At 42.6% G+C, this 23,273-nt stretch overlaps 1 protein-coding gene across 3 annotated transcripts in view; it reads right to left on the bottom strand.

Annotated features, from left to right (window-relative positions):
• Nucleotides 1-23,273, bottom strand: part of LOC144502913 (transmembrane protein 248) — a 33,299-nt gene that overhangs the window by 8,027 nt on the left and 1,999 nt on the right. For 2 of the 3 annotated variants that reach the window (XM_078227328.1, XM_078227329.1), the window contains exons 2-5: nucleotides 10,869-11,000; nucleotides 7,104-7,280; nucleotides 3,292-3,598; nucleotides 2,710-2,857 (exon numbers count right to left, since the gene is read on the bottom strand). In XM_078227328.1, coding sequence (XP_078083454.1) covers nucleotides 2,710-2,857; nucleotides 3,292-3,598; nucleotides 7,104-7,262 — 614 coding nt within the window. In that variant the 5' untranslated portion in view covers nucleotides 7,263-7,280; nucleotides 10,869-11,000. Of the gene's footprint in view, nucleotides 1-2,709; nucleotides 2,858-3,291; nucleotides 3,599-7,103; nucleotides 7,281-10,868; nucleotides 11,001-15,659; nucleotides 15,884-23,273 lie in introns of those variants that run through there. The other variant, XM_078227330.1, reaches the window with a different exon arrangement.

Raw genomic sequence — 23,273 nt, 5'->3', positions numbered from 1 at the left:
GTCTTGCGGTCTTGGTCAGGCCAGGAGCCATACCAAGCTGTGATACACACAGAAAGAATGCTTGCTATGGTGTATCTGTAGAAATTGGAGAGTGTCGTAGTGGACATGTCAAATTTCCTTAGCTTCCTGAGAAAGTAGAGGCATTGGTGGGCTTTTTTAACTATAGTGTCAGAGTGGAGGGACCAGGACAGGTCGATGATGATCTGGGCATCTAGAAACTTGAAGCCCTCGACCATGATGTTCCACGTGAAACTAACATCAACCAATGATGCCGAAACGATGGACATTTATAATGAGAACAGGACCCAGATGAAACAGTGAAGCAAGTACGGTAATACTGACTGATGTGCATTTAGTGGTTTTGACATTACAGTTATACAGCAACATTCTGATATGGAGACAGATTTGTAATCAGAATTTTTATATGAAGAATGCTAAACAAAGTTTAACATCCATACTATCAGTAAAACAGCTCAGGCACGATTACAGAGTTCTTCACTGCAAATATGTAAGTCTGCAATATTAACTATAAATTTCAGTGCTCTGCACTGTACAAGTACTTTTAAAAAGACTTTAATTTATAAACTGTCAAATAAAGTTTGATACATGTGTGGTTTACTTTCTTCACTGATGATTTAGGTTTATTTTAAAATGTCAGGTTATTGTTTAAGAAGCCTATTACCATCTACCTCCTGTAGTACGGAAACCACGTTAACATGAATGTGTCCAATATCAGCAGCAGTGATTGCATTGCAGTTTTACCTCTACACAAAAAGTGTGGCAGGCAGGACAGAATAATTTGAGTTTTGTGCTCCACTGCAACAACCATAAACTCTCAAAAAGTAGTTATTAAAGATGCTGTTTCCACGCAAGTAATGAATTCCCAGCCTGAATCATCTTCATGAGAGAAAGAACAGGGCAGTTGAGGGTAGAAATTTCTGCCAGGCACTACATTCAATAGCATTTACACAACATCAAGTTCAACTAAATTTACTGTGAAAAACCTATGGCGTGGTTTACGGTTGCATTTAATACAGAGGATGCAGAACAGACTGGGCTGGTTATCATGGAATTGCAAGTCACTTTGGCTGGATTGTTGCATAGTCAAAAGTGACCTTAATGAAGAGAGAGCTTGGCCTATACAAGAAAATGTAAACATATGTAGGCAGCCTGGAATAGGTAACTGACTTACTGTTCCTCATTGATTTCTCCACACAAAGCACCGGAAACAGGCGTAGTTATTGTAACTAACTCAATCCTTTCTATATTTAGAGAATGCGGATGTCACTGGCAAGGCCGGCAATTATTGTCCATCCCTAATGATCCTAGAGAGATGGTGGTGAGCCACCTTCTTGAACTGCTCCAGTCCACAGTGCTGTTAGCTAGGGAGTTCCAGGATTTTGAACTAGCAACATTGAAGGAATGGCAATATATTTCCAAGTAAAGATGGTGCGAGATCTGAACGAAGAGTCGGCGTGTCTTTGTTCTTCTAGATGGTAAAGATCACGGGTTTGGAAAGAACTGTCGAAGGAGCCTTGGGAAGTTGCTGCAGTGCATCACATAGATGGTATACACCGCTCCACTGAGCACAACTGAATGTTTAAGGTGGTGGATGAGGTGCCGAACAAGCAGGCTTCATTGGCCTGGATGGTGTTAAACTTCCAGAGTGTTGTTCCATCACACTCCTGCCTTGCACTTTGCAAATGGTGGAGTCAGGAGGCAAGATAATCGCTGCAGAATTCTCAGCCTCTGACCTGCTACTATAGTCACAGCATTTATGTTGACCCAGTTAGGTTTCAGGTCAATGGTGACCCCAGGATGTTGATGGTAGGATTGATAATGCCATCGAATCTCAAAGAGAGATGATTAGGTTCTCTTTTGTTGGAAAAGGTCACTCCTGCCATCCAAGTGCCAGGCAATATTGCTTGTAACTCATCAGCCAAAGGTCTTGCTGCATGTGGGCATGGACTGCTTCAAAATCTGTGGATTGCAAGTGGAGCTGAACATTGGGCAATCGTCAGGAACATCTTTGGTTTTATGACCTTATGATGGAAGAAGGTCATTAACAAAGCAGCTAAGATGATTGGGCATTGGCCTGTAGAACTCTTGCAGCAATGGCCTGGGACCGAAGTGATTGGCCTTCAACATCCACAACCATCTTCTTTTGTAATAGGTATGACTCCAGCCAGTGAATGCCAGTCAACCATGGAGAGCAGCATAACCAAGCTCAGCACAATTTTCTTCCTACTTTCATAGGACAAATGGCCATCTACTTTTTATAATCACCTCTACTGTCACAATCATTCATGCCATTCTCCATTATTCCTCAACTTCACTGTCATCAACTAACCCGTTGACTACATTAGATTAGTTCTTGTTCTCTTGTCCACCCATCCCTTACGATGAGGTATCAAGACTTGCAATAATGGAAATCTGTTTAAATAACAGGGTCCACTTATGACAAATATTCAAAAATTGGTTGCACTTCTACCGTGAAACAACCGATTAGCCATCCTGTTACAGGTTTGTATTCATGCTTCCCTAACCCTCATTTCTGGTTATTATAAGTCGCTCAACTTTAACAGACAAAATATATAAGAGTTCAAAGAGAATGAGATTAAGGTTTCTGAACAAAGAGTATGTATCTCCATATTTCTGACTCAACCCAAAACCAAACAGAATCTTCCTCAGCTCAATATTTTCACTGACCTTGCCTGGGGCAAAACATGTTCAGCTGCAGACATTGTGACACAGCTGAGGGGACTCTTGGCATTTGTGGAGTTTACTTGTGAAAGGTGATGTTCAGTTGGCCATGGTGATGTCAGCGTGATATTAATAACCTCCTTTGCTTTAGAATCTGAAAGGGAAAGAAGGTGGCACTTAGCAAACAGTCTAATGCTAGTGACTTCATAGAAGCCTGCTGGAAGCTCCTGAACAAGGGGGAACAGTCAAAACTTACAACTTGTATTACGTGGTGCCCTTAACATAGAAAAACTTCCAAAACCCCTAATGAGGTATAGTCTTTTTAAAAAATGGACACTGATTTAAAGCAAGAAGCTATGGAGAGAAGTTATCAAACGCTATGTCAAAGAGGTGCCAAACCTTATAAAAAGAGAAAGTGTGCATCTAACAGTGCTTTCACTGACAGCTATACTTAATGGTCAGGTTTTTGTGTATCTGTGCATCTATTAACATTATGCAGAAGCACAAAATAAGAGATGATATAAACACATTTAAACTTGTCCCTAGTTATTAGTTCAGATGGGATTGTCACTGTATATTTGTGCTTACCTTTCAGCCCCAGCAGGTTTCCAAATACCACAGCTTGGAGACGAGTTATGTCACCAGAAGTTTTTTTTAATGGTTCCTTTGACTCAAAAGTGATTGGCACCAGCAGAGAGACGCTGACTGGCATGCCTTGTGTATAAGCAGCAATGGTTGAGGGTTGCCTTGTTGTCGTATGTGCTGAAGGATCTGGGTCTGGTCGCCTCCTTATGGAACCACGCTCAACAGGTACAGTGTTATTCTGCCACAGGCTTTCATTTTCAGACAGGCAGAATTCTAGTTTACTGAGAGATTGCAGGACCGTATTCCAGGCCTAAATCAATAAACAGACAGATCTCTTTAGGAACTCTGAATGAAAATTGGGATTTCTCATCAACATCAAATCTTAAGTTATTTCCTTCCCTTCATGCCTGAAGGAATCGAGTTGAAGTTTGGGTACGGATTCAAAGGGAGTCTCGCTCAGTTGGCATTTCTTTATGAGAGAAGAGACAAGTGTTGACCACCATGAACTAGTTTTCCATCACTAAAATTGAATTTGTCCACCACAAATGCAGATATGCCAACATCCTGGGAGTCACCATTGGCCAGAAACATTACTGGACTAGCCACATAAATGCTGTGACTACAACAGCAGATCAGACTCCCATGGGGTTGTGATCAAGAACATGAATCCTAACTGATTTCTCTTCCACCAATCCCTCAACCTCAGCTGTTTGTAGCACTAAGCCATACTGCCACTTGTGCCAGGTTTCATCTTTGGGTTATGTGATTCCAGCTGACTGAAGTGGCCTAAACGTAACAAGGAAAGGAGAAAGTAAATTTGGGTTCTCAGTTCGTCATTACCCTGTGATTCCTGCATTTGTATGTGGGCATCTTTCGTCAGCTCCTGGCTGAATAGATAGCCAGCCTTTGCCACCTGTGAAGTATGGCAACAGAGGCTGGGTTTCAGAGGGCTGAGAGCTCCTACAAAATCATTCCTCGTCATTAATCAGTACTCTTCAGTAGTGAGAAAACTAGTGTTGTGGCAGGAGGAAAACGAAAGATAAATTAGGAAGGACCACCCCCTTGCCATCTTCTGGCCTCCTTTCCGAAGGTACAGACTGTGTATAGTCCTGCTGCACTGTCAGTCCTCCTGTATCTCACCCAAGAGGCTATTCTTCATAAATCGGTTAGACAGCAAGTATTGGCAGACCTCTTCAGTCAAACAGGGCAGCACAATCCTGATCTCATCCAACATTTATACTTTTGAATACGAACACTGGATAGCAATCAGAAATGGGAACCATATCTAGTTACTCCATGCTCTACCAAAAAGACAGTGAAGACATCACTTGCATTTGCATTATAGCTTTGCATCCTCAGGACATCCCAACGTGTTTTACAGGGCATGAAAGATGCTACATAAATGCAAGTTAGATGCAAGACAATTATTCATTTTTGAAGTGTAATCAATGTTCTCTGGTAAACTAACGAAAGAAATGTCAGAGGTAATAGTGGATGCGTTAGTGGTTATTTATCAAAATTCGTTGGATTCTGGGGTAGTGCCGGCGGATTGGAAAACGGCTAATGTTACGCCGCTGTTTAAAAAAGGAAATAGACAAAAGGCGGGTAACTACAGGCCGGTTAGCTTAACGTCTGTAGTTGGAAAAATGCTGGAATCCATCATTAAAGAAGAAATAGCAGGCCATCTGGATAAGAATGGTTCGATTAAGCAGACGCAGCATGGATTCATGAGGGGAAAGTCGTGCTTGACGAACTTGTTGGATTTTTATGAAGATGTGACTAGTGCGGTTGACGGAGGGGAACCGGTGGATGCGGTGTTTTTGGATTTCCAAAAGGCGTTTGATAAGGTGCCTCACAAAAGATTGCTGAAGAAGATTGGGTCACACGGAGTTGGGGGTAGGGTGTTAGCATGGATTGGGGATTGGCTATCCGACAGGAAGCAGAGTCGGAATAAATGGGTGCTTTTCTGGTTGGCGAATGGTAACTAGTGGCGTGCCGCAGGGATCGGTACTGGGGCCTCAACTATTTACCATTTATATAGACGATCTGGAGGAGGGGACTGAGTGTAGGGTAACAAAGTTTGCAGACGACACAAAGATAAGTGGAAAAGTGAATTGTGTGGAGGGCGTAGAAGGTCTGCAGAGAGATTTGGACAGGCTGAGTGAGTGGGCGAGGGTCTGGCAGATGGAGTATAACGTTGACAAATGCGAGGTTATTCACTTTGGAGGAAATAATAGCAAATTGGATTATCCAAATGGAAAAAAATTACAACATGCTATTGTGCAAAGGGACCTGGGGGTCCTTGTGCATGAGACGCAAAAACCCAGTCTGCAGGTGCAACAGGTGATCAAGAAGGCAAATGGGATGTTGGCCTATATCACAAGGGGGATAGAATATAAAAGATGTCTTGCTGCATCTGTACAGGGCATTGGTGAGGCCGCAGCTGGAATTTGCGGAAGGATATATTGGCCTTGGAGGGAGTGCAGAGAAGGTTCACCAGGTTGATACCAGAGATGAGGGGTGTTGATTATGAGGAGAGACTGAGCAGATTGGGTTTGTACTCGTTGGAATTTAGAAGGCTGAGGGGGGATCTTATAGAGACCTATAAGATAATGAAAGGGCTGGATAGGGTAGAGGTGGAGAGATTCTTTCCACTTAGAAAGGAAGCTAGAACTAGAGGGCACAGCCTCAAAATAAAGGGGGGACAGTTTAGGACAGAGTTGAGGAACTTCTTCTCTCAGAGGGTGGTGAATCTCTGGAATTCTCTGCCCACTGAAGTGGTGGAGGCTACCTCGTTGAATATGTTTAAATCACGGATAGATGGATTCCTGATCGGTAAGGGAATTAGGGGTTATGGGGATCAGGTGGGTAAGTGGAACTGATCCACTTCTTATCTTATTGAATGGCGGGGCAGGCTCGAGGGACGAGATGGCCTACTCCTGCTCCTATTTCTTATATTCTTATATGCTGTTTTTTCACAGCAAGATCCTAAAAACAGCACTGGGATAATCATTTTCTGGTGCTGTTGGTATACATGTTGGCCAGGGCAACTAAGTCAAGGAGGCATTGTGGCCAAGAAAGAGGACTTGCTTTCCACAGGATTTTTTTAATATTGGTATCTTTTGGTACTTTATTTCCAATCAAGAAAGCCAATTCAAATTAAATCCAATCGTAGTCCCCACGTAAGGGTCAAAAAAGTTGACAAGACAAACATTGCATCCTATCTTGGGCTCGATCAAACAAGATCCAAGCTGACAGATGAGGCATTGCACCCCTTCCCGGGCTTGATCTAATGCTTCATCTTAGGATCCTGAACATCAACCTGGCAGAGCACATAGGTGTCATTTTAACATTTCATCTGAAAGTTTGAAGTGGCGGACAAGATTACACACATAAGTCAAAGTCACACCCATGATATTGAGACACAAATGCTACCCTGGCTGACACTGTAAGTAGCATTACTTCTCTCACAGCTGATATTAAATAAATCAGCATAGACTGGGGATCTTCTGCAGGGAAGCTATAAGAAAATAAAACTTTAATAATTTCTATTAACAACATACAGGGCCTTGTCAATAAAAAAAAAACACGAGTTATGTTAATTATGATGTGCAGCTCCTGAAATATTTACATGCAGGTGCACAAGTGCAAGGAAAAATCAATTCCGCACCTACACCATTTTACTCTCACATTTAGATATGCAGGAACATGGAGGCAGAGAGGAGAAAGTAGACCATAGGGTTCTGATGTGCAGCACCTAACAATCACCTTTGTATAATTATCAGACTTGTTTTCTCGCTGCACTGTCAGCTTACCTGGGGCACATCAGGGTTTGTGACTTCATGTGACCGGATATAGATCCCGAGACTGAAGAAAGCGATGCCCAAAGAGCTGATGCTCAAAAGAAATAAAATCACTGGTGGCTGGTGGGCAGCAAAATGCTTCACGTTCTCCAATACGTTCCATGTTACCATGGTGACAGCTGGTTACAACTGGATTAAAAAACAAAAACAAGATGAGTAATGCTGAAAACATCTGTATGAACATTTCATCATTAAATTGACATTGAACTGGATATTTTTTTTTCTATCTCATTTGCTCAGTTGTGTTCGGGTTCCCAGCACGATTCCTGACCCAAACAGATTGTAGCATTCTGGAGCTGTCAGAACGTGAAATTTACAGACTGATTTTTCCTTCTTATGGTGGATTGTCTATTCTGGGCTCAGGTTCTCTTCTCGCACAGGCCAGACTGGAAAATTTGCTGGACTTCAGAAATGGCAACTGTGGACTGGCTTCCCACCTCACTCAATCCAACCCCAATGAGCCACATAAATAAATCCACCTGTGGAGTAAAATTCAACTCTCTCCCATCACCACATTTCATGCCCCAAACATGCTGCGGTTATCTGACCATGTTAGGAGGAAATCACAGATGTTTCTGCTATTTTAATAAAATGTCCATGCAGTTGTACTTAACAGCAAGAGACAGTATTAAATGTGGGCTCCATGTCTGATTTTTCTCCATCAATATTTGAGTTTAAGTACAAATACTTCAAAAAGAGATAAGGGCGTAATGAGTCTCTTGGGTTATTTTTCATGTTATAAAGGGTATGTTCAAGGAATAGCATTTAAGCAGGCCCCATTTTTTTTTGAGGACAAGACTCCCACAGTTCAGAAAATTAGCTGGTACATCTGTCAGCCAACACAGCAGAGTAAGTTTCAGTCAGCTGCTCTAAACAATAAGCTTGTACAAAAGCTCACAAATCAGACAGGAAAGTATTTCTGAGCTTGACTGGGAAGGCGCAGTGGCATTGATGTGGCTGTAAACAGAATCAAAAGGAGGCAGTTTGAGATTTCACTCTGTCCACTAGTTCCTTATTTTCCTTTTGTGCTCTTCTCAGTCACAACGGCTGCCTCAGCTGTAAAATGGTGGAAATAAAAAGCTGGCCACAAAACAGATCTCATCAGACCAACTTCCCTGCAAACCACATAACCGTTATACTCATAGCAACTAGGTCAGTGCTACTTGGTCTGAAGCACAGATAAGCTTACCGCTGACTTGAAAACCATACTTGTGCCCTCCCAGCAAAAGTAACATTTCTATTGTAAAAATACAATAATCTTTGGTAAAGTCAGAATTTGTATGGTTAGCACTACTGCCTCACAACACCAGGGGCCTGGGCTCAATTCTGGCCTCAGGTCACTGTCTGTGTGGAGTCTGCACATTCTCCCCATGTCTGCGTGGATTTGCTCCGGGTGCTCCGGTTTCCTCCCACAGTCCAAAGATGTGCTGGTTAGGTTGATTGACCGTGCTAAATTCTCCCTAGTGACAGCGGGATTAGCAGGGTGGATATGTGCGGTTGTGGGAGTAGGGTCTGGGTGGGATTGTGGTCGACTTGATGGGCACTGTAGGGATTCTATGATCTGATATCTAAATCAAACAGAATTTTTAATATGTAATTCCAACATTATAATCCTGCTGTCAAGAAATCAAAACTTTCAAATTTACTTCCTTTTAACTCAATTTCCCGACAGATCAAGTCTATACAATTTTTAAAAGTTCATAATTGCAATGGTTATGGTGTAGAAGGAAGCCATTCGGCCCATCGTGGCTGCATTCTCTCTCCAAATTGGTGTTTTAACTTAGCGCCATTCAACTGCCTTTTCCCTATACCCTTACACATTGTTTCTATTCAAATAATGATCTCATGCCCTCTTTAGTGGCACAATTGAACCTGCCTCCGCCACACCTCCAGGCAGTGCATTCCATACCTGAACCACTCGCTATGTGAAAAAGTTTCTCTCACATCACATTTTCTTCTTCTGCAAATCGCTTTAAATCTGTGCCCTCTCATCCTTGATCCTTTTACGAGTGGGAACAGTTTCTCCTTATCTACTCTGTCCATCTCCCTCATGATTTTGTACACCTTTATCAAATTTTCTCTTAGCCTTCTTCTTTCCAAGGAGAACAGTCCCAACCTCTTCAATCTATCCTCCTAACTGAAGGTTCTCTCCTTGAAACCATTCTTGTAAATCTCCTGCACTCATTTCAATGTGTTCACATCCTTCCTATCATGTGGCGCTCAGTACTGTACACAGTACTCCTGTTGAGGTCTAACTAGTGCCTTGTACAAGTTCAACATAACTTCCTTGCTGTTGTACTCTACACTCCTATCAATAAAACCAGGATACTATCTGCTTTATTAACTGCCTTCTCCACCTGCTGGCTACCTTGAATGATCTATGCACATATACACCCAGATCCCTCTGCTCCTGCACCCCCTTATTTCAGATTGTCTGTTCATGTTTTGCTACCAAAATGCATCAAATCACACTTCCCCACATTGAATTTCATCTGCCATCTATCTGCCCACTCCAACATGTGCTTTCAAAATTCGACACAGTCCTCCTCATGATGTGGAGATGCCGGCGTTGGACTGGGGTAGGCACAGTAAGAAGTCTCACAACACCAGGTTAAAGTCCAACAGGTTTATTTGGTAGCACAAGCTTTTGGAGCGCTGCCCCTTCATCAGGTGACGGGTAAATGCATGGGGTTATGGGGATAGGGCCTGGGTGGGCTTGTGATCGGTGCAGACCCGATGGGCCGACTGGCGTCCTTCCGCACTGTAGGATTCTATGATCAGGAAAAGCAAGGGTCTCAACACTGACCCCCCTAGAGAACTCCACTACAAACCTTCCTCCAGCCCAAAAAATGTCCATTGACCATTACTGTTTCCTATTACTCAGCCAATTTTGCATCTTTCTCACGTCTGTTGTGTGTCACTGTATCGAATACCTTTTGAAAGTCCATGTACAACACATCAACAGCATTACCCTCATCGACTCTATTCCACTATATTTCTAATTCATGCTTGACGTTTATACTGCTCTGCCTAAGCCCATTTAAAGCCCTATCTCGGCAAGATTTTGCAATATCGCTTCTGCCCTGACATAAAGTGAATAGCTAAAGATTAATACTTGTTACAATCATTCCAGCAACATCCATTTCAAAAGTATTCATGTGTTAAGGAAAGAAAGTTAATTTAAATTCAACTAATGTGGGTGCATGGTTCTCTCTCTCTCACACACTCACAATCCAATGACCAAAAGTTATGCATGCAATGAAATAAAAGATAAACTTGTTTCTTCCCTGAGTGACCTTAAATGCCAGCCAACAGAATGACAATGTGTGACCTGTGAAAACTGATAAGTTTGATGATCTAGCCAAGACTTTGAAGATACCTGCTGTAGTCTGTCGAGACAATTACAATTCTAAATTGGCAGTGCAAGTGGCATTGAAGGACACAGGTTCAATCCCTTTGCCAATTAATTCATAATCTCAGCAGTGTTGATGTGGAAGGTGTTGAGAGAAGCCAGATGCTTTCTGGAAAGGGAAATGAGAAAAGCCCAAGGACAGTTGTTTCTAGACCACTGCTAGTGCTTCCTCCTCCAGGCCATCTGTTAAAACTATTTACTCCCACACTTTTCTGACTGGTTAAGTCCTATTGGCCAGGAATATGCAAAAAGAAAACACAAATCTTATACAAAACAACATTGTGTAATACCAGTAATGAACTAACCTGATATCAAGGTTTGGTCTGCAGATCAATACGCTTGCATATTTTGTCATCAGCTTTAACCTAAACCATATGGCACAGCCTTTTCAAACATCGAGAAATCTTCCCAAAGGAGAGGCCAACAACCAAATGTCACTGCAATGGCAAGAAAATAAATTTTAAAGAAATATCACAAGAAGAAATGTATTAGTGAATTTAAAATACAGGACTACCCCAATTTCAGAGTACTCAGAACTTGAAGCACATAAGTTTTGCCCAATGCTTTATGACATTGCTCAATCTTCAATTAGATTTCCATCTTCAGTAATGACACTACTGTTGGTTACCCCACAAAGCAAAAAATATGTTGTTGCAACCATGGCAAATTTTATTGCTACTCCAATGCTCATTTTGAAACTCATTAAAAAATCAATTAACCTTAAAGAAAACTAAATTGACATTTGTTGAATTAAAAACAGAAAATGTTGGAACTTTTCTCCTTCAAACGTGGAGAGATGCATTGCTAACAATATCTCTAATTTCATCAGTCAGCATTCAGCTCTCCTAGCATCTGAATGGAGGAAAATATGAAGGTGGTGTTTTTATATTAGGTTTATGTTAAACTTGTATAGAAAACTGATTCAGTTTCAAATGGAGTAGTGTGTCCAGTTCCGGGTAGCGCCATATTTTAGAAAAGATGGGAAGGCATCAGAGAGAGTGCAGAAAAGATTCACAAGAATGGTCCCAGGATTAGGAACTTTGGTTGAGTAGATAGATTGGAAAAGTTGGGACTCTTTTCTTTGGAGAAGAGAAGGTTGAGAGGATATTTGATAGAGGTATTTAAAATTATGAAGGGCCTGGACAGTGGAAAAGTGTTCCCACTGGGGTTGGGATTGAAAATAAAAGGGCACAGATTTAAGATGATTGGCAGAAGAAGCAATGGTGACATGAAGAATAAATTTTACACGCAGTGAATAACTATCAGGAGTGCACTGCCAAATTTGTAGTGGAGGCAGTTTCAATTTGAGACAATCAAGAGGGAATTGGATTGTTACCTGAAAAGGAAGAATGTGCAGGACTACAGGATAGGGCAGGGGAATGACACCAGTAGGGTTGCCAACTCTGGTTGGACATATTCCAGGAGACATTGGTGAAAATGAAGTCATGGAAAACTAGTGGCAGGAGCAGGCTTTAAGGGAGCACAAGAGGGAAAAACAAACCAGCTGCAGGCAAACCAGATGAAATTGCAATAAGGGTGAATAATGGTTAAATATTAGGGGAAAACAAAACTTTACTCACTCCTAAGGGGCTTGATGCAAGATCTGTCCCCATAGTTTCAAACAGGGATGTTAAAAGCTGCTAAAACTAGAGAATCTTTTCTCTTTTCAATCTTTGTTTTTAATGAAATGAAATGATCTGAACCCCCCGCTTTTGTGCCCTTTGCACATGGAATTAACACTTGCTGCTTGCAACCTATCCTGCAATTAAATTCAAACCCCATCAATCACGTCGCAGCCCACTAAAATCTCAGCTATTCTGGAGTCCCTGGCTTTTCTTTTGGTTTAATTTGATTGGGCAGCGCTGTGCTGAGCTGAATGTGATATTACCATATAGTAATATCTCATGATGGGAGTTGCAGTTCATTCCCCTTGCTGGTGGTTGCTGATGACAAATTATGGGACAGATTTTAAAACAATATTTTTAAAATATTGTTTTAAAATTTCCTGGATTGTTTTCACTGATCACAGGAGGCAGATATCGATTCTGGTAGCCTCTTGGCCACTGCAGGAGGATTGGCAACCCTAGGCACTAGGCAAAATGCTCCTGTGGAGAATCAGGCAGACACAATGGGCCAAATGGCTTCCTTCCATGTCGTAACAATTCTGAGATTCTGGAAAGTGCTATTAGCTGAATCCCAGCATCTCAAGGATGATGAACAACAACGCCATCAGTGTTGGAAGGAGCACTTCAAATTTTCCCTCAACCAGGAGTCCACCGTATCAGAGGAGACCACCCAAGCTGTCCAACAACACCTTGTGGAGGATCCCCTCAGCGATCCACCAATCATCCAACAGATGAAAGCCAATGAAGCTTGCAGGCTGGATGGTATACTCGCAGAGGTCTACCATTACCAGTAGCTACCAACTCACGTCACAACTCTGGCCAGTTTATCCTCCGCCTCTGGGATAATGATGTCTTGTCCCGGGATCTCAAGAACAAGAACATTGTTGTTATCCACAAATAGAGGGATAAATCTAATTGTAAAATTTAAAGGGGGATTTCCCTCCTGACCATCATGGGCAAGATCCTTGCCCGCGTCACCATTAACCACTTTCATCCTGTTGTTAAGATCATCCTCCCAAAAACACAATGTGGCTTCCAACCATCCTGGGGTACTGCAGACATGGTCTTTGTCGCTAGGCAGATCCACAAAAAGTGCTGGGAGCAAAACCAAAAAATATTCTTCCCCTTGAGTGGACCAAGGTGTTTGATTCTTTAAATTGTAAACCTTTTTGCATCCATCCTCCAGACCACTGAAGTTTGTCACCAACCCAAGACTTCTGAAGGACAACATGACCACCACCATCTTGAGTAGAGGATTTGAAACTGACACCTTTCACATCCAGACCAGGTTAAACAAGGTTGTGAGATCACCTCCACCTTGTTAACTGACTGTCGTTGTCCATTTCATCCGAGGTGATCTACCACCTGGTGTCAGTATCTGTATCGTCTGGATGGGAAGCTTTTCAATCTTGGTTGCTTCCGGGCAAAAACAAATCGACCACCATGGACACCCACGATCTTCAGGGTGCAGATGATTGCTGCATGGTGGCTCACTCTGTACAGGACATACAAAGGATGCTTGACCTCTTCAACACCTCTGAGAAGAGGCTTTGTTTACTTATAAACATCACCAAGACAAAGGTCCTGCACCAACCTACCCCAAGCCAGATATGCATCCCTTGAGCCAAGGTGGCTCTGGGGTATGTGCAGCACTCACCATATCCCAGCAGTCACCTCTCCCAAGGGACTACCATCGAAGTCCAGCACTGAATCAACCGTGCCAGCGTTGCCTTCTGTAAGATGTGCAAGGGCGTATTTGACATCAAACCTTTGAAATCAACAAGGGTCCTGGTTTATAAGGTCGTTGTGTTGACCACCCTTCGCTACTACAGTGAAATCTGGACCGTCTCTCGCTGACATGTCAAGATCCTTGAGAGCTTCCACCAGCAGTGTTTGCATCAAATCCTGGGGACCAAATGGGAGGGCCGCCAAAACAATGTCAGCATCCTTCCTCAAGCTGCATCTATCAGCATTGGAGCCCTGCTCCTGAGGAACCAGCTGCGATGGACGGGCCATTGCATCTGGATGACTGGAAACTGCTTCCCTCGTCAAGTTCTCTTCTCCCAGCTCTCCACTGGCCAACGCTCTAAGGGCGGCCAGAAGAAAAGGTATAAAGATACACTCAAGGTCACTCTATAGCATTAACACCACTGACTGGAAGGCAGCAGCTGTGGAACATTGAATATGACTTTACCTGGTCCATCAAAGTGCAAGCTGCATTGTGGCTCAGGGACTTGACAGCGAGGCAGCATGGCAGTGGCAGAGGAAGGAGAGGGAGGCCAACCCAGTGTTGTGAATGCCACTCCCCATGCAGTAACACACCTCCCACTGTGGAAGAACTTGTGAATCCAGATTGGGCTCCTCAGTAATCTAAAGGTTCAACAAGCCTGATGGATGTCATCCCGATTGTGAGGGACCGTCACAGACTAACACCAGTTCACAATGCAAACCAGCAGCAATCCCAAATAAACCTTGGAAACATGTCATTAAAGCCATCAACCAGGAATCTCCCTAATTTAGTTGGGAATTTTCATCAGCTCCATAGGAAACCTGTTACAAATTGGCAGTAGTATCATGTAGAATACAGAATTGTTACAGCACAGGAGGCAGCCATTTGGCCTAAACTTAATATAAAAGCTGTTATAAATCACCAGATCTAGTTGCAATGGATCTTCAACTGCTTTTCTGCCTAACTCATTGTTTATGGAAGAACTATGAAATAACATTAACCTGGTTTCCATTACAGAAACTAGAAGCAGGAGTAGACCCTGCGAGTCATTCATCTTGATTATGGCTGATTATCAAATTCAATATCCTGATTCCCCCCTTCCTCCCATATCCCTTGATCCCTTTAGCCCTGAAAGCTATACCAATTTCTTCTTGGAATCACACAACGTTTTGGCCTTAACTACATTCTGTGGTCGTGAATTCTACACCCCTCTGGGTGAAGAAATTTCTCCTCACCTCAGTTCTAAAAGGTTTACCTCTTATCCTCAACTATGAAGGATATAACATTTGTACTTTGTGAAATCTTGAGCTTCATACACTTTAGTACAATTGAAGGAACAAGAGACGCTACACAAATATCAGTACAGGACACTAGGTGAGCAATTCTTACATCCTTTTCTGCAGACATCTTAAGATAGACAATAATAAAGTCTTAAGAGCATCTTGTTCCTCCATTACCCCTCGCCTCCGAGCTACAATGTGCAGTTCTGTTTCAAATTCTATTTTCTTCTTATAAGTTTCTAAGGTACAAATCTGTTACCATTGACACATTACAGCAATCACACTAAGACCTCTTACAGATTGCTCAGACCCAAGTTCATGCAAACCTCCACACATCAAGTTCTGAATTTCAGACATATTTTCATGAGGGGGCAAAAGAAAGGGAATGGAAGCTTTTTCCCCAGTGGAGGTGGGACAAACAAGAGGACCAAACCTGTTAAGTGCAATATAAAAACGAATTACACTAGCAAGGGTGGTGCAGTGGCACAGTGGTTAGCACCGTTGCCTCACAGCTCCAGGGACCTGGGTCACTGTCTGTGCGGAGTCTGCACATTCTCCCTGTGTCTGCGTGGGTTTCCTCTGGGTGCTCCAGTTTCCTTCCACAGTCCGGTAGACATGCTGGTTAGGTGCACTGGCCATGCCAAATTCTCCCTCAGTGTACCGGAACAGGCACCAGAGTGCGGCGACTAAGGGATTTTCACAGTAACATTGCAGCGTTAATGTAAGCCGACTTGTGACACAAATAAAAAGCTTTCAGAACCTGCAGCCAACTGGCATACACCAGCTGCGCTCTCAACAGCCCCCTCCTCCCCGCTGCAGGTGGAATCACTGAGAATTGTGCAGAGATTCCACACAGTATGAGTCCCACTGGAGCTAAATATATTTGAATACAATAATAAATGGATTAAATTCTTAATTAGAGTTGCACGCATGATTGATGATCAATTTACCTGAAAAACACTACAATCCAATTATCCTTAGCTGCTTGCATATACTCAATGGGCACCAGTGTCCAGAAGGGAAATTGAAATATCCAAGATAATTTCCGGTCTGTTCTGGGTTAGCTGTTCTCAGCTGGGTAAGGGTGACAACGTCAGCTAGATACCTCACTCTGGATCCCTATGTTTATATTGACACCAATTGAAAGGGGATTGGTCTGTCTGTGATGTTTCCTATTACTTTATAACTTGCTAAAATGTTTAGCCTCACATTTGAAAATTGAGATCTAGAATAGTTTTTCAAACCTTATCCAGCATAAGTCTTCAGAAAGGAGAAAACTGTGCAGAATTTGAAGAAACATAAAACATAGTTTTCATAATAAAATATCCACATAATTACAGAATTATTCCACAGACTGATTACTATGGAGGTGTGTTAAGTAACAGATGAATGAACTATTTCATTTAATTTTGTACTTAATATTTGTTTAAAATTGTACACAAATATTCAACATCTTCAATCAAAAAAGTTGCAGCATCAGGATTCAGTAGTTCCAAGTCAGACAGGCACAGCATGGATTAGAACAAAGTAAAGCTTTGTCAACTTTATGCAACAGTGCGCTTTGACATGAGGCACAAGAAAACATCACCTGTTTCACCACAGTCAATTTAATGTCAAATCATGAGAACAACAACTTGTGTTTATATAGCACCTTTAATGTAGCAACATGTCCCAAAAAGAGGCAGAGAGGCGAGGAGGGGAGGTTTAGGGTTGAAATTGCAGAATACAGGGTCGTTGGAGCAATTAAAATCGGAGATAATCATGAAGCCAAATTGGAGGGTTGTAGGGCTGGAGAGATTGCAGAGATAGGGAGCAGTTTGAAAATAATGATGAGAATTTTAAATGAGGCAAAACATACACAGGAGCACAAAATATTATTGAACTGTGAAGTATAGCTGTGCTTAAGGTTGATAATCTACTTACCATAAAGACCCTAGGAAATTCAAATTATACTAGGTGCTTCAGTCAAAAAAGGAACATTTTTCAATCCATGTATATCTCAAGACTTGGGGGGCGATTCTCCCAAAGAAATTCTCGGTGTTGAATTCGCGTAAAAGCTGGAGTAAATCATGCTGGTTTTTTCAGTGGGAGTTCAGAGAAAAATCTCCCACACTCTGTGCACTGCTTAGTGCACAAGCATGAATCATGCTGAAAAACTGTGGGCAGGGTCTATTCCCGCTGGAGAGGCCGGCAGCATAGTGCTGAGCAGGCCATCGGCAGGGGCTGATCTGTCAGTGTCGAGAATGGCGCATGCACAGTGACCTCCCCCCAACCCCCGCCCACCCCTAACTGATGGCCAGCCCCAATTGCTGGCCTCCTTCCCTCTCTCTGTCACTCAGCCCAAGTGCAGAGTGGCAGCAGGACCACCCACCCCCACCGATCGCTCCCAGAGGCCATGCCCCCAACAGGCCCTGTCCCCATTAGGCCTTGCCCTCTTGGCACTGCCCCATGCCCAATGGGCAGTGCCAAGGTCCCCCCAGATATTGGCACTTTGCCCTTTGGGCAGTGTCAAGGGGCTGGCACTGCCATGGTGGCAATGCCCAGGTGGCACCCCACCAATGCCCAACCCTTTGGGGGAGAGGCCCCTGATTGCCCCCGCTTCATTCCAACGAGGTCGGGCTGCCAGATCCCCGCAAGTGAGACTTCAGTCCTGGGCCCGCTAATAGCATTTAAATTATATGGAAGTTATCATGTGCACACATTATGCAGCTCCATGCCTATTTCTGGCTCAGAGCTGATGGTGCCGGAAATCCGGCGCTGGGAGACGCGACGCGGATTGGCTGCCGCTTGAATCTCTCGGCCCGGTGTGCGAAAGAAAAATCAGCGCGGCGGGATGGAGAGTTCCCTGGGGATCTCTGGAATGAAAAATACTAATCTGCCCTTTTCAGTTCCCATACATTTTTTTCTTTAAGTCATTCCCTGTGGCATAGTTTGGAGCATGGTATAAATTTTTAGATGCTAACCAGGCTACTTCTCAGTCACTCCATGTGGGAATAAGTAATGTTAATTGGTTCCAAGGTCAATTAAAGGTTAATTATTGTGGAGGTTTCTGTAGGTTGATAACTATTTGCCTCCTCCCAATTTGATATCAACAACTTCACTAGGATATCTCAAGGCCATAATAAAAAAGGAAACACCGAGGTTTCTTGCTGTCAAATTCCCCTCCAACTCGATTTTCAACTTTGCTGACGACACCACTGAAGTGGGTCGGATCTCAAACAATGACGAGACAGAGTACAGGAATGAGATAGAGAATCTGGTGAACTGGTGCGGCAACAATAATCTCTCCCTCAATGTCAACAAAACGAAGGAGATTGTCATCGACTTCAGGAAGTGTAAAGGAGAACATGCCCCTGTCTACATCAACGGAAGTAGAAAGGGTCGAGAGCTTCAAATTTTTAGGTGTCCAGATCACCAACAACCTGTCCTGGTCCCCCCATGCCGACACTATAGTTAAGAAAGCCCACCAATGCCTCTACTCTCTCAGAAGGCTAAGGAAATTTGGCATGTCAGCTACGACTCTCACCAGCTTTTACAGATGCACCATAGAAAGCATTCTTTCTGGTTGTATCACAGCTTGGTATGGCTCCTGTTCTGCCCAAGCTGGTAAGAAACTACAAAAGGTCGTGAATGTAACCCAATCCATCACGCAAACCAGTCTCCCATCCATTGACTCTGTCTAACTTCTCGCTGCCTCGGCAAAGCAGCCAGCATAATTAAGCACCCCACGCACCCCAGACACTCTCTCTTCTACCTTCTTCCTTTGGGAAAAAGATACAAAAGTCCGCAGTCATGTACCAACTGACTCAAGAACAGCTTCTTCCCTGCTGTTGTCAGACTTTTGAATGGACTTACCTTGCATTAAGTTGATCGTTCTCTACACCCTAGTTATGACTGCAATTCTACATTCTGCACTCTCTCATTTCCTTCTCTATGAATGGTATGTTTTGTCTGTATAGCACGCAAGAAACAATACTTTTCACTGTCTGTTAATACATGTGACGATAATAAATCAAATCAAAATTTTAAGATTGTATCATTGCTGGTCCTTCAATTTTGAAGACAGCCAGAATATCATTCTTTGGGGTGGCGCAGTGGCTAGCACTGCTGCCTCACGGTACCAGGGGCCAGGGTACAATTCCGGCCTTGGGTAACTGTCTGTGAGGAGTTTGCACGTTCTCTCTCTGTCTGCGTGGGTTTCCTCCCACGCTCTAAAGGTGTGTGGGTTAAGTTGATGCTAAATCGCCCTTTAGTGTCAGAGGGATTAGCAGGCTAAGTATGTGGGGTTATGGGGAAAGGACCTGGGTGGGATTGTTGTCGGTGCAGACTCGATGGGCTGAATGGCCTCCTTCTGCACTGTAGGGATTCTATGATTCTACGCTGACTATAGTAAGATCTGCTTTTGCTCAGCATAGGCATCCACAGATTAAATTGTGGATTCTGGATACACTTGAAACACTCGGGAATCTTGAATTTTCAATCAAGACTTCCCAAGCTGGCCTTCACATTCAGCATTAGCAATGTGACAATGTTCATTGTAGGGAGCGCCTTTATGTATGATTTTCTCATCTTAACAAGTTGTTCCACTTACGAGTGTCTATTTTGCATCATCACAGAGAAATTTTGACTATTCCTGGTGTCTATTTGCTGAGCACCACAAAAATCCCTTCCTAGTTCTTAGTACATCATTTAACAAGTTATTTTCCAGCTTCACTTATCAGACATTCATATAATCAGCTCAGGTGTTGCAAATGTCTGATGAATGAAAGATTGAATTAAACACTAGCACATCACAACTGTGAGAGATGACAGACAGACAGAAAAGGTTGTGTCAATTGATGATTTTAAGCAGAAGCAAAATTGCTGGAATAATTTTATCGGTTTCATTTCCTTCTCCAGTTTTCCTCCAATTTTCTCACTTCAGCCACAGCTCCTCTCGAACGCCCAGGACATGCTTCTAAAGTGCCCATTCTTCATGTAAAAGCCTGGACAATGAGTACTGAAGAACAGTCACACTGCAGACAACCACAACCAGTTGGATTCACCTGGTTACTAACCTCAGACCTCCCAACTGGATCTCCAAGTTATGTAGTTCTGCCAGAATTGCCTGCAGCTTCATCCTTATGCCTGACACCGAGGTGTGCATGTTCCACCCCATTTCTGGTTCAGCCAAAATTTCTAACCTTCCTTGAACTTGGACAGGAGATCATCTGGTTACGGCACTGGATTTGATATGGCTGCTGTTAGTGAGTGATTTTATTACAAAAGTTGCCCTGGTGATACTTGCTTTAAATCATTCAAATTTTGCCAACTACCTGACCAGCCTACCCAAAGTCCACTTCACAACAAGGTCAGAACTAATGATCTAGCAGAGAGAATCCTGGATTGGGGTTTGGGAAATCATTTCTGGCTGATTAACTTATTCCTGATCAAACTCACACCATATAACTATTAATCTATGAAATTAGTCTGAACTATAACCATATATAGGTTTTACATGCACTTTATTCTGCTTTGTATGAAATTACCTCACAATAAACCAGGTGCAGACTTACGCTGGTTTGCTTCTATTGTGATGCATTAAGTGAGATAAACCCTACTACAACAACTGTTCTACATCAACTAAATGTCTGAAGGTCTAAAAGGAAATTCACACAGAGGCAGAGGCAAGGTTGAGGTACTAAATCACTACTTTGCATTTGTCTTTGCAGAGAGAGAAGATGCCCAAGTAATAGAGAAGAAAGGAGGTATTTGAGATATTTAGATAGGCTAAAGATTGTTACAAATAGGCATTAGAATGGCTGGCTGTATTTAAAATGTACAAGTCAACAGGATCAGATGCGATGCATCCCAGGATACAGAGGGACGTGAATTTGAGGGTTGAAATTGCAAAGGCATCGGTCATAATCTTCCAATCCTCCTTATATTATGGGAGTATGCCAGGGGACAGGCAAAATGCAAATATTACATCCTTGTCCAAAAAATGGTGCAACGGAGGCCCAGCAACTACAAGCCAGTCAGTTTAATCTAGGTACTGGAAAAACATTTAGAAATTATAACCCAGGACAAAACTAACAAATTACTGGTACAAGTGAGGATTAATTAAAGGAGGCAGCACAGGTCTGTTAAAAGCAAATTATGTTGAACTAATTGAGTCTTTAGATGAGGTGAGAGGTAGAGTTAACGGACGCAATGCAGCTGATATGGGTTACAAATACTTCCAAAAGCCATTCAATACAGTGCTGCATAACACGCTTGTCAGCAAAGTTCAAAGCCCATGGAATAAAACAGAGTGTGGCAGCACGGAAACAAAACTGATTTGAGTGACAGGAAATCAAGAGCAGTAGTGAATGGTTGTTTATTAGACTGGAAGGAGGCATACAATGAGGCTCTCCAGGGGTTAGTACCAGGATCACTGCAGTTCTTTATTAATGACACACAGATTTAGATGCGCAGGGCACAATTTCAAAATTTGCTGATCACACAAAAATTTGATCATATTGTGAACTTGAGGAGGATAGCAAAAGACTTTAAGAAGACAGGCTGATGGAATGGGCAGACATGTAGCAGATTAAATGTAATGCAGAGAAATGTGAAATGATACACTAGGAAGAATGAGGAGGCGCAATAAAAAAGGATTCAATTCTAAAAGGGCTGCAAGAGTAGAGGGACCTGAGGATGTATCTGTACAAATTGCTGAAAGTGGCAGGACAGGGTGGGAAAGTGCTTAATAAAGTATTTGGGATTCTTGGCCTTAAAAAGAGAGGCATTGCACACAAGAGCAAGGTGAACCTTTATTAAATAATGGGTCAGCCTCAGCTGAAATATTGTGTCTAATTCAAGGCACCACACTTCAGGAAGAATTAGAGATCGTGCAGAGATTTATGAGAATAGTTCCAGAGATTAGCGATTTCTGTTAGAAGTTAGATTGGAGAGGTTGGGGCTACTCTCCTTACAGAAGGCTGAGAAGGCATTTGATAGAGGCATTGAAATTCAATCCGCTCTCTTAAGTAGAAGTGTCAAGAACCAGAGGACACTGACTTCAGGTGAATGACAAAAGAATCAAAGGCAACATGTCACGTTTTTAAAAAAATGGAGTGATTAGGGTTTGGAATGCATTGCCCGAGAGTGTGGTATAGGCAGATTCAATCATGGCTTTCAAAAGGGAATTTGGAAAATTGGACAAAGAATCATAGAATCCCTACAGTACAGGAGGCGGCCATTTGGCACATTGAGCCTACACCAACAACAATCCCACCCAGGCCCTCTCCCCATAACCCCATGAATTTATCCTGCTAATCCCCCTGGCACTAAAGGTCAATTTAGCATGGCTAATCAACCTAACCTGCACATCTTTGGAGTGTGGGAAACCAGAAGTTACAGGGCTATTGAGAAAGGGCAGGGGACTGAGACTGGCAAAGTTGCTCTTGCATAGCTACATGACGGGCCATATAGCCTCCCTCTGTGCTGTCACCATTCTATGATTGAACATCACGATGCCAAAGAACTTTGATTATGTTATTTCATAATTATACAAGAAGTGATGAGATTTAGGCAATTAAATACGAAGTTACATCCTCAACATCCAAAGAAGGAAAATCCTCCAGTTCGACCTGCTTTGAAGCCTGTTCTTTAAGAGGTCACTGTCTTTCCAAACAAAAAGTATTTAGCAGGATTATATAAATTTGCCAAAAAAATTTGATGAACGTCATATTTCTATTATACTGAAATTATGCAATAATTATGCACTTGTAAACAAAGGAGAAAAAAACGTGAATTTTTTTATCAGCTGTGCAACTTGCATTGATGTAATACAGTGGCTCATGTACTGACATTTCAGGGGGGGGTGGGGAGGAATGGTACATGGGAGAAATTGCACAGGAGAAATTGTCTATTAGGTAAATCTTCTTGAACATTCCTTTGGCTCATACTCCCTGCTTGTCTGTTTCCTCCCATTTCACTGCAACTTGTTGCAATAAATTAGGAGCTGCATAGATGACACTGTAGACAGCTAAATAAGAGAGTCTTTCGGTTTGCATTTGATTGGGTTTAAACATTTTGTAAGTTGAGCTATTA

This window comes from Mustelus asterias, chromosome 13 (genome assembly GCF_964213995.1).
Source record: "Mustelus asterias chromosome 13, sMusAst1.hap1.1, whole genome shotgun sequence".
Taxonomy (NCBI): domain Eukaryota; kingdom Metazoa; phylum Chordata; class Chondrichthyes; order Carcharhiniformes; family Triakidae; genus Mustelus; species Mustelus asterias.
Note: the sequence above shows the minus strand (reverse complement) of the source record. Positions and strands in the feature narration are given on the sequence as shown.